General features: G+C 47.5%; 1 protein-coding gene across 1 annotated transcript in view; it reads right to left on the reverse strand.

Moving 5' to 3' along the window:
• LOC135392378 (uncharacterized) overlaps positions 1 to 12,462 on the reverse strand; it is a 322,651-nt gene that overhangs the window by 267,855 nt on the left and 42,334 nt on the right. Inside the window, exon 7 of the mRNA XM_064623094.1 lies at positions 9,217 to 9,264. Coding sequence (XP_064479164.1) covers positions 9,217 to 9,264 — 48 coding nt within the window. The remainder of the gene's footprint in view (positions 1 to 9,216; positions 9,265 to 12,462) is intronic.

Raw genomic sequence — 12,462 nt, forward strand, 5'->3', positions numbered from 1 at the left:
CAACTTCCCAACGCCAACGTCACTGCGTAAGCTGCGAGAGTTTTTGGGAATGGTGAACTTTTATCGACGATTTATTCCCTGCTGTGCGCGCATTTTGCGACCTCTGATAGACATGTTGCGCGGCACGCCATCTTCAACGCAGTTTTCGTGGACTGAAGAAGCGAACACCGCTTTCCTCGCTGCCAGACAAGCCCTTGCAGACGCTACTGTCCTCGTCTACCCGAAACACGGCGCGCCAACTAACATCATGGTTGACGCCTCTGACAATGAAGTTGGCGGTGTCTTACAGCAGTTTATCGACGGGCAGTGGAGACCTTTGTCCTCCTTCTCGCAGAAGCTCTCTCCAGCGCAGTCCCGCTACAGCGCGTTTGGCCGTGAGCTGCTCGCAGCCTATTTAGCCATCCGCCACTTCCGGTATTTCGTCGAAGGAAGAACGTTCTACATCCTGTCAGATCACAAGCCTTTGACTTACGCGTTCCTCTCCAAGGCTGCCGACAGTTACACTCCCCGTGAAGCCCGGCAGCTGGCCTTCATAAGTGAGTTCACCGTCGACATTCGCCACGTGAACGGAACCGACAACCCTGTAGCGGATGCTCTGTCCAGGATGCACGTCGATGCTGTCACCTTTCCGAAGTTGACGATGGACTATTCCAAGATCGCCGAGGCGCAGCAGTCAGACGAAGAGCTGCGGAAACTGCGAGATTCTGCCACCACTCTTTCTTTCGAAGAGGTGCCTCTGCCCGGATCGCTCCTCAAGTTAACTTGCAACGGGCAGACCCAGGCCGTTCATTCCGCAGGTTTTCCGTCGCCTTGTCTTTGATAGCGTGCATGTCCTAGCCCACCCTGGTATCCGCGCCACGCAGAAGCTGCTCACCACCCGCTTTCTATGGCCATCGATGAACGCCTACGTTCGGGCATGGACCCGCGCTTGCCTCGTCTGCCAACGTATGAAAGTCAACCGGCACAACAAGGCACCTTTAGCAGCATTCCCGCTCCCTGACGCCCGATTTTCGCACGTGCACATCAATCTGGTGGGCCCCCTTCCCCCGTCGCATGGTCATTCATACCTGTTAACATGCGCTGACAGATTTACGAGGTGGCCAGAAGCAATTCCCATCGCCGATTCCACCGCCGAGACCGTTGCCGAAGCCTTTTTGCACGGCTGGATAGCCCGTTTTGGTGTGCCTGCTACCCTTACCACAGATCGCGGCCGCCAGTTTGAAGCCAGGCTGTTCACCCAGCTCTTGGAGACCCTCGGCAGTCATCGGATACGAACCACCTCATACCACCCCCAAGCAAACGGGCTCGTTGAGCGTTTTCACCGTCCCCTTAAGGCCTCCCTCTCCTGCGCGCGTGAGCGTACCCAGTGGTTCGCCGCTCTTCCTACAGTGCTGCTCGGTATTCGGACGGCCCTCAAGCAAGACATCGGCGCCTCCAGCGCAGAACTCGTCTACGGGACGTCACTACGTTTGCCGTCAGAATTCTTCCATCCTGTGCGACCAGAAGCAGCCGAGCCATCGTCATTCCTTCACCAACTCCGTTTGACAATGTCCCAGCTCTGCCCTTCCCCAACCCGACAAAGCCTTCGTAGCCATCCCTTCATCAGCCCAGAGCTTGAAACCTGTACACATGTTTTTATTCGCCGGGATGCCGTTCGTAACCCTCTTCAGCCTCATTTCGACGGCCCCTTTCAAGTTCTCCACCGATACGCCAAGTTCTACCGTGTACAGCTTAACGGCCGCGAGGACAACATTTCCATCGATAGGCTGCAGCCCGCTCACCTAGACCCCTCATCTCTGGCGCAGTTCACCCAGCTGGAAGTTTCTTCAGACTATTCGAACGAGCCTGACACACAGCATGACGATCGTACCGCCCCCTGAGCCGCATCTCGATCTTTCCCACTGCGCCCAGCTTCAAGCAAGCACGTATCGTGGGATCTGCACCGCACTGTCCAGCCTGCAGCTTCAGCATCATCTTTCTCCAGGGGAGGGAGGATGATGTACTAGCACTAGCTGCACCACCATCGCCTTTGGCCACATGACCCTTTTTCTGCCCTGCCACCTCGCGCTCGCGAGATGCGAGCTAGTTACTTTTTCTTCCTCTCGAGCGACCGGCCAGAACGGTCAATAAAATAGCGGTCCGACTTGACGCCTTTTGTCTCCTGGCCTGACTCAGCTCGCGACAAGGACAAAGCGCTACTCGCAACTGAAGAAAAATTTGAAGTTCAATTTTACACGAATTTCAGCTATTGCACAGTTTCATAGGATGCATGCCTTCTTGTAATACACAGCTTTACAAACCTATACTGTACAGCTGTAATACCCAAGTAACTTGCTTGTGGCTATTGCAGACATGTGAAGACTGCACCATCCCTTCATTAAATGAAGCAACAGAGTATGAGGCAGGGACATTGGACACCGAGAGCCACGACCTCTTCAGCGATTTCATGGAAAGGTCTGCACCGACATATGAAGATAAAGGGGTGTGGGTTCGCTCCGGAGACCTAACCCAGTCATTCACTGACATTGTAACTGATGATAACATCAGCACATTTACCGGTCTCCCATCTATGAAGCTTCTCGAGGAGATAGTAGCTTGCTTGTTTTACAAGGGTTTGCTTGTAAATATATGGTTGGTGTTACACCTGGGGGTACCATTGCCTTTCTGAGCAAAGGAACAACAACAAAAACTTTATTTTCGGCCTTGGAGAGTGGGGAGTTTCATCGCAACAGGCGATACTCTACCCCAGTGCTTGGTGGAATGGGGGGAATAAAATAACGTGCCCCTTTACAATAACGATCGAAGTAAAGGATATGGTGGAAGAGCCTCAGATAAAGCTATTTTTCAGGATAGTGGTGTCGTGGACATGTTGCTCCCTGTCAGTGACTCTGTAATGGTTGACCGCGGCTTCTTGATTGATTCCATTTGCGAGGAAAGACTCATACAAGTCATAAGACTGCCATTCAAGACAGGACAATCACAGCTGCAAAAACGAGATGCCTTGAGAACTCACAGCATAGCAGCTGCCAGGGTCCATGTCGCGTGGGTCATACAAAGAATGAAAATTTTTAAGATACTTAACACTAAAGTTCCATGGACCCTGGTTCCAATTTTGGATGAAATCGTGACAATTGCTGCAGCAGTCACAAATTTATCTGCACCCATACTATCTGACAACAGGTTCCTCTGAGGTCTAAGCCTTGAAGAACATGCATGTTTGCACTAAACGGTCATATCATTGTTCGAAACATTTTTTTAATAAAGAAGCCATAAGAGCATCACAGATGTCATTTTTGCAGTTGAGTTATATGGCCAAGGGTATACAGTCTTGAAGAGGGTATGTAAATACAAGATGACTAATTAATTCCATGCAAAAGTGATATAGCAGAACGGGGGACAATCCTCGTTGAAGCTCTTCTACATCTCTTCTTAAACGCACACATGCTTTGAGATATCCAGCTGTGAATTTTTATATGCAAGCGAGATGCTTTTCTATAATCTAAAAATGTTGCGGCTAAAATTTAACAACCGCTTTTTGTAGCGTCTAATCTTTCCGGATTATGGCAGGTTGTGGATGCTGGATACTTTGTGTTTCTGAATGTAAATATTGCACAAATTGTTCTGAGGTGTGTATGTGTGAAGAAGGCTGGACGAACATTCCTAGAATAAAAGTTCATCTCAAGTCCTGGTTGCTACAGTGTATTGATTTCACTGCTGTTTCACACAACTGACGTATTGGTAGAATTTACGATAAGAACGATAACTCTACAGGTACACTCAATTATTCACATATACTTTTATTGCACGGTATTTGACTGATGTGCTCTCATGGCCACTGATAGGGTGTCCTCAACCTACTCCTCCCGAAGTTGCTCTCTAGTACATACTTTTGATACACGCTCGTAACACGAACAGTTAAGTCGTTGAACAGCACATAGTCAAAATCTACAGTGCAGCAGCACGATTGGCCTTCCCTAGCCCATACAAAAAAAGTGTGCCTGCTTCAGTTTACATATCCCCATTTGCATAGCCGTTTGAATCCTGTACTCTTTTTTAATTAGCTTCTTCTGGAAATCAGAAAACGAGTTCTCAAGGAGTTTCACTGGGCATTTCACTTCTAGGATCACCTCTGTCCCACTGCAACATGAACATGAGAACGTCACAATTCCGTCAGGTGAGCACGCAAACAATGGGTTCTGGTCCTGAAGCACCAGGCCAGTGTTCCTTATCACTACACTGTGGCCACTGGCTTCCAGCTGTCCTAAATAAGCCTTTTTAGCTTCTGGCTCATTTATTGTATCAATCCTTATATTCTGTGTACAGACCTTGTTTGTGTGTAAAATGAGACCCATGGAAGACTCAGTCTTTTCTTGAGCACCTGTTTCAAGTATGTGAGTTGCTCTTTGATTGCATGAATTAGCAACACTAGCAGTCACGAGACCCTTGCGGTAGTCATGCCATTCCTGGCACCTTGCTTGTTCCCTTGTGGTCCCTTCAATTTGATCCAGCTTGTCGGCGGAATATGCTTCACACAGCCAAGTGTATATCTGTGCACGATCCATTTTCTGTAACTCAAATCTGTTATGGTGCAGCAACTGCAGTAGTGGCAAAGGACCTGAAAGAGGTCAAAGTAACAAGAGAAGAACGCATAAACTTACAGAGGTCAGCACACTGCAGAATGACATTAATTTAAAAACAGTAACAACAATGACGTTCAGGAGGGAACAGCAATCTGACTACAAAGTCCTGAAATATGCATGCAAACATGCAGAAAATGCCATGTGCAGTATGCAGCATCATATAAAGCATTCAGAAGGACAGGATTCATGCAATTGTCTTATCTGTTAAAACTGCTAGAGGCTTAATGTGAATGCAAAATAGCTAGGACAGGTCACTGTAAATCTAAGTGAACAATATCGTACAATCTACTGTACTCCTAAGGCAGACTACTATATCAGGCAATATGCAGTTTTTCTGCGCACATCGCTACAGGAGATTAGTTCAAATGCGCCTCACTGTTATGTGGTTGGGGTTCCGCTGGAGGCCTCGGCTTTCTTCTTCGAGTTCTGTGCGTGCAAACAGCATGAGCAAGCAAGTGTAAAATGAACAGAAACATTTTAGCGTCCTAGCACATATACGAGGACACCTTCATTCATGCAAAAGCGGGGACTATTGTTCTGTGAATATGCGTTCTTAAAATCTAGCATACTGTAGCAGGGACTGTACCTTTGCAACTCAATTGCAGAGTCAGGGCACAGCGCTCTCAGCCTTTTGCTGTACTCCAGCGATTTCTCTGCAGGAACAGAAGACCTCCTTGGTGCTTCGACGTGACAAAAATCTTGGAGAGGCACGGGATTGTACATTTGTTGCACATTCTTTTTCTTAGACGCCCATGCGCACTCAATGTCGGTGCAACTGATGTCGGGCAATGATGACAGGCCGCTCCTAAAACGCATAGAAATATCGCTTAACACATGACGCACAAAACACGCACAGACAAGCAGCACATGTGAGAGCAGCGACTCACCTGTAACATCGTAGGAGAAGTGCAGATGTGTGCTTGCACTTTTCTGATTTTCCTGCAGTGCAGCTGCACTGTCCTTGTGTAATTCTGAGGCAGTCCTGTGCGGTCGCAAAGTTGGCATGGACACGGTGCGGCGGATCATTTATTCCCGCCGTTTGAACGCACAGGCCGACGACTGCTATAGAGGACGAAGTTCGTTCAACCACGCCAGTGAGAAGCAAATGTCCTGCGGCAAGAAGCCTCTCCGCTGCCACGAAACATCTTGAATCAGCAGTGCAGTTCAAAAAACTCAATATTTCACCTAAACCTAAGTTTGCAACAGGCGAAGAAGCAAGCGGGAACCTGGACTCGACCTCCATTTTGAGACGCCGCTGCGCCACCTATAGTTCGCTGGAGTCGCGAATAGCTCCCCGAACCTCCCGTGCGCGAAACACCCTCCTTCGCCTTCACGATAGGCACGTGATGGGCGCCACCACGTGTGTCACTATGTGACGCAAGTGGAAAGGACGCTCCTCATTGGACCTGCGATCACATGATCGAGGTGAGCAACATCGCGCAGGCCGGAGCGTCTGCTACCGCTTCGGAGACGCCATGCGTTCTCCGGCTACGTGATGTCCGAAACGGAGGGTTTGAAGGCTGTCCACGACACAACCACGATTTTTTGGGACCGCAAACACCACGGGAGGAACGAGTGGTGCAGCCCGAAATTAACTGCGCTTGTACAGCAAAAAAACCCGTGGTTACCGTCAGTGTACAGCCTGTCCGACCGTTTTCACCGCGCAGTTGGTTCAGTGGCAACAGGTGGCGCCACAATACCGCCGCCATCGCTTGCTTTCTGCTACTGTGAATTCTGAGATTGCACAGAAGCCACGGATATATTGCTCTTGTGATCGTAATCTTATTTTCTCAGGCTGCATATATGCTTTTTTTTTTTTTTTTAGAAAACGTGATATAAATCATATAAAGAATGGAAGTCAACAAGAAACAGCTTGCAATGTTTGTAGCAGACGGTTTTTCCTACGAACGAATGAGGGGCTCTCTACCACCAACGTCACAGTAGAGTGGGCGTGGTCTGCAGTTGGAGCGCTCCGGCCTGTCACCGCGGCAGCGATTTTCCAAATTAATTGCACCGTGGTGAAACAACTTTGGACAGAAATATTTTGTGGGAATGCTTTCCACATACTGCTTCACAAGATGACAGCAGTTTTTGGCCATGTTATATACCACTTTAATGCTCCGTGCGATGATGGGTGGCTTTCAATGTGGAGAAACATCACACACTTGTTGGCCAGATTTGTCACACTCAACAAGAGCCAAAGCCATGTTTTTTAGTTCACGCTTTACAGTACCTAGAACATTGGACAGTTGTTTGCAATCCCCAGACGACATAGCGGAAGAGGGTAGGCGCCCCACACATTGTTCAACAAATGCCATTTTCGCATAGGGTTCGTGTATCCTAGAGGCTACAGTCTGAACAGCGGAAGCCACCTCGAGTTTAGACGGCTTAATTGGAACACAGAACTTGGGGGTTTTCGAGAGAACATACGAAACTTGGGGTGAGAGAGACACATTGGCTAAATTCAGAAAACCGCCGTCATTGGCGCTGTACACAGCTTCACAGGTTTTGCTACGGAACCCGATGTGCGATTTAGAACGGGCCCAGCCACGACCAAACTCACAACACATAAGTCGTGTCCACTGATGAAAGTATGCTGTCAGTCTAAAATCGGGCCCAAGCACTAAGAACCATAATTTATCCACAATGGCACGCAGGTCTTTCAGATGAGAGACCAACAGATTATTCTGTACACGGAGGAGCTTATACGAGGAGTGCCGAGGCAAGAGGGTAAAATCAAGCGGGATTAATCCACGGGGAGGCAAGACTTGGTGGCGAAGACATAACTTGAGGGTGCAGATCTCCACATCCACATTAGCAATGGCGATCCCAAACTTGCAAAGGGCAAACAGTGCCACAGGACGAAGAACGGACTCAGAGAGGTCGGGAGAAAAGGCTAGACTTCCAAATCCTGCATGTGGGAACATCAATGATAGAAGTGCAAGGGTGCAGGCGAGCTGGTACATTGTAAAACAACGATAAAAACTGGAGACACGGAACAGAAAAATGTCTGTTCCGTGTCTCCGGTTTTTATCGTCGTTTTGACTCCTTCCTAGTCGACCAGGAGATGACCTTCAAAGCGAAAAGTGCGGCCCTCCACGAAGAACCCTAAGTACTTGACGGCTTGAAAGGCGACAAAGAGTTCCCGGCTAAAGACTGTAATGACTTTGAGTGGCGTTCAAGCCTCTGCAGAAGAAGGCCAGTGGAGCCCAGCTCCCGTTGACGAACTGCTGGAGAACTGCGCCAATTGCAACATTTGAAGCATCTACCATAATGGCAGCATGGGGTCATGGAAGGGGTAAGGTAACAAAGTAAGGTAAGCCAATAGGCTTGGACTTCAGGAAAGCGGAGGTGTGCGCAGGAGGTCCAAGTGAGGGTAGCATGGGGATCGGTATACTGAGACAGCAGAACAACAGGGATGGAGCGGGGGATTTGGTGCCAGTCCATATTAGGATTTTCGCAGCAAAGTATTCGACAAATCACCGTCATTCTGATACAAGTCATTTCCATATCACACAAGTGGTAATGACAAGACAAGATACTGGGGGAGGGGGGGGGCTGGTTGGGCGATCGCTCCCAGAGCGTCGGTACGCTCCCCCTCCCCACTACGCGCTCCGACAAAGAAACCGCTCCCCCTCAAACCGAGGGTCTGGATCCGCCCCTGACGGAGAGCGTAAACTGAGATAGCAGGTCGGTGACGGGCTGTAGTATCATTGCACAGTTGGGTAAGGACCGGCGACAAAAAAAAAAAGAAAAGAATAGAGAGAGAGAGAGAGAGAACGGCGAATGCGGGGAACAACGACCACCAACGAAGGCAGCGACGTTATGTTGCGTACGTACAGCCCGTGTACGATAGAGCAGTGCTATCATTATAACATTGCAAATGGTGTGGACCATATTTGGGAGATCGTCTGTTTGCTTTTCTTGATCCCTTTTCTTCCCAACAAGAAAGACGAGCATATTTACCACATAGCTATAACGTGTTGAAGCACGTGTTGAGGGAGCGTTTGTATGCTGTGCTAGCGGAATAAACGCCAACCGTTGCCACAACTGAGATGGCTATCGCTTCTGATTCCAAGAAAGAGGGGCGTACGGCTTTTTGTGTCAGTTTGGGTGTATGGTAATGAAAATGTTGGCGCACAATGTGCTATGCGGTGAAGTTCTGCTTTTAGATTGTATATGAGCTTCAACGTCCGTTACGAAATGTGCTGGTTCCACAGCACACAGGTGTTACCTCTGAAACGATTCAAACATCTGGCCACGAGATATGAAGCCTCTTGGGGAAACCTCTATCTGTTTATACCGAAGCGTCACACAATATTGGACAAATACAGGTTGGGTATTCGCGATACGGGTCCAATATGGGACCCGTTTTGTCAGGATTTCTCCCTTATTGGCTCAAATTTGGCTCAAATGTAACAAATTTGGCTCAAGTGTGGCATCTAGTGCAAATCACAGTTAATTTAGATCCGGTTTTGCATGCTAAAGGAACACTTTATTTTGGTTACCGTGAATGGGGTGTTTCCAAATCTTATAAGTGGGACGCATTTTGTACTGCAAAAGCAGCAGTACTTACGTTTGTTGAAGCGTGACCCGATTGTGTTTGATGTCTTGTCGTGCTCACCTGTGGAAAAAAATATGCAGTTTTTACTTACAAAAGACGTCTTCCTCTACATTTCACATGCCTCTGCGGGGATGTATGTGACTAATATTTTGTGTTCACTTCACTGTTAGATGTGTTAGAAAATAATAATGTTCTGGGAGGACTAGGTCTAATGAGAAAAATCCACTTTGCCATCTCACTGACGAGGTACTGCTATTTCACTGCGCCTGCAGTGAACGGAGCACATACCACATCATGCAACAGCCTTTATGCCTTGAGTGAGACCTGACCAGCAGGGATCGGAAATTATTTTTTTTTTCGCTCCGCTTCGGGTTCGGGTTCAGGCATATTGGTTCGGTTCGGGTTTAGCTCCGCTGAACCGAAATTATCAGCTTGAGCCGGTTCAGGCATATCGGTTCAGTTCTGGTTAAGCTCAGGGAAAAAGGAAAAAAGGAGCGGCCAGCGGCCTGGACATTTACAGAGATTTGAACCGTTACCTTTTGCGGTCCTGGTTTAACTGGTTCATCGGCAGTAATTTTGCTACATGAAAGCGAGCTTACCCTCACCGTACACGGTTGTAAGGGGAAGGTGTGAGATTACTGTTTCAGGTACCTTTCATGAAAGCAGGCGAAAACGCAAGACAGGTAATAAACACATTTATTATTTACTTGTATTTTACTGTATTGCACTCTCGTGGCCATCTGTTGCAAACGAAAGGAGAAGTGCTGGAAGCGCTGGAAGTCCTTTGGCAAAACCCGGTCAGGGCCCTCTTGTGCTCCGGCAAAAAAGAACCCGGCGCTATAGTCACAAACTTACTCGCATCTGACATTATACAAAAATAATTAACCAAACGAAAAAATAGGTCGGTCAGTAGTACAATTATTTCACCTTCGAATCGATTCCGGAACCAGTAGCCGTATCAATTTTATGGGTTCAGTTTCGGTTCGGGTTCGACGGAAAATAAGTTTTTTTTGTTTTCGGTTCGGGTTCAGTTCCGGTTCTGATCCCTGAAGCAGATGACAGAGAATTCCATTCTTCGACGGTTCGAGGAAACAATCAATATTTAAAGCAGTCAGTCCTGCACTGAAATGCATTGAGTGTGCGCTGGTGGCTTAGCAGTGTAGATCTGCGTACGTGTGGAGTGATGTAATCCTGATGATGGATTCGAAATTGATCACTGAGTAATTGAAAAAGGAACTGGACTCTATGGGTCTTTTTAGGCTCTTGTAGTGGTATTAACGCACTCCGTGCTTAAAGAGGAGCAACAGCGGTGTGACGATGGTACGACCTGCAAATAGAACGTAACGCTCTGCTTTCAACGGATTCAGGAAGCCGGGCATTCCCTATGGTGTAAGGGTCCCAAACAATATCTCTATATTCGAAAATAGGTCGGACAAATATTCTGAATGTTGTTAACTTAGTGGGTGATTCCACGTAAGATTAGGCAGGTTGGTCCGGACGACGTCTCAGATTTAGGCCGAACTTTGGCGAACTTCCGAACTTTGGCCGCCGCTGGCGGAGACGCGTCGCCCGGAAGAAACCTTCGTTAGTATTTTTTTTTTCTTGTACGGGTAGAGGACAGTGGACAGGGGTGCACAAAAATGGCAAACTTGGCCGGTCACTTCACTGTTGTATTCCGGGCCCTTTTGCGTGGCGTCTATTGAAAAGTTTATCATGAGCAATATATCATTTTCTGCGTCGTGAGATGTGCTTTCCGATGACATAAGTTTGATATTTGTAAGTTAAACGTGTCACACACAGTAGGGGAACAAAAATGGAAAAAAAATCGGAAACTAGGTCACACATTCCAGCCAATTTTTTTGTGACTGTGTAAAGGATTGCGGTTGCAGAATATGCAAGAACATGTTGCATTATCTACGTGGCGTCGGCGCCACAGAGTTGTCATTTTTTTTTACATAAAGATGGGATTTCGTACAGCATTTTTGTATATCCCTGTCCACTGTCCTCTATTCGTTCAACAAGAAAAAAAAAATCACAAAGGGTTCTACAGGGCGTCGCGCCTCCGCCAGGAACGGTCAAAGTTCGGAAAAACGAAAAGTGCTGTAAAAGCGAATTCCAACTGACTTCACGCTCATTTTTTCTTTTCCTCTTTTTTCTTTTTTTTAGCGGCAAGGAATCGACATGGAGACTTGAAACAAACGGCTTCGTCACCGAGAGATATCGTCGAACAACATATAGCTCTTCAAGCAAAATCTGAGACCACCGTCAGACCAACCTGCTGTATCTTACGTGGAATCACCCTAGTATGTGTTGTGCATTCACAAAAATGACGTTTTAGAAACCATAATTTCTTGTTAACCTTCCTTGTTATGTATTGGATTGGATTTCAGCACAAGTCTAACGTAAGTATGACGCCCAGATATGTGTACTCTGAGACCCTTGAGAGATTCATTGAGTTAATATAATAATCAAAGGTGAGAGGTTTCCTTTTGCGAGCGACACTCATTACCGCAAACTTATTTAAGTTAAGAGGTAGCTTCTGCCATTCTCACACTGGTACTGTTCCACCTCAGGAGTGCCTCAAGGTTCGAACCTTGGTCCTCTTCCCTTCCTGATATTTGTCATCCTTGCCGTCATGCGTGAAACACTGGAACGTTTTGCCGATGATATGAAGATTTTTTCGAGAGATTGGGACTTACCTGGATTGTTATTTATTGCAAAGTGATATTGAGGCGCTCTGTACTTGGTGTAAACAGAATTACTTTGTCTTGAACCCCTTAAAGGGGCCGTAAACAGGCCACCAAACATTTCTGAAATAATGACACCCCATGAAAGAACGCAGATAATAATACCCAAATATATACATTTCGTTCGGCTCGTGCCAGCTCATTGACCCATATAACTGCTTTCAAAGATGAGTAACCAGCGAGCCTCTCTCCACCAGGCATACGCCACATGGCTACGTAGCGTTTTGCCGTCGAATCGGAGGGGCCGAGCTGCGCACATGACGTTTCAAATTACCAGCCAATAAACATACTTCGTTATCAGCTGTGAGTCGGAGCGCTCAGTTTGTTTGTGTGAAACGACGTCTTGCGCTCCGTGGTTCCGAAATTCAACGTCATGACATCTTCAACATCTCCGGCTGGCGCAAACGTCAACAGTTGGGCTGCTATCACATGACGCGATTCGAACCCGGGTTCCTCCCAGTCACGACGTGACATGGCCAGCACGCTATCCACTGTACCACGCGAGATGATG

This window comes from Ornithodoros turicata, chromosome 4 (assembly GCF_037126465.1).
Source record: "Ornithodoros turicata isolate Travis chromosome 4, ASM3712646v1, whole genome shotgun sequence".
In the NCBI taxonomy this organism is placed as follows: Eukaryota; Metazoa; Arthropoda; class Arachnida; order Ixodida; family Argasidae; genus Ornithodoros; species Ornithodoros turicata.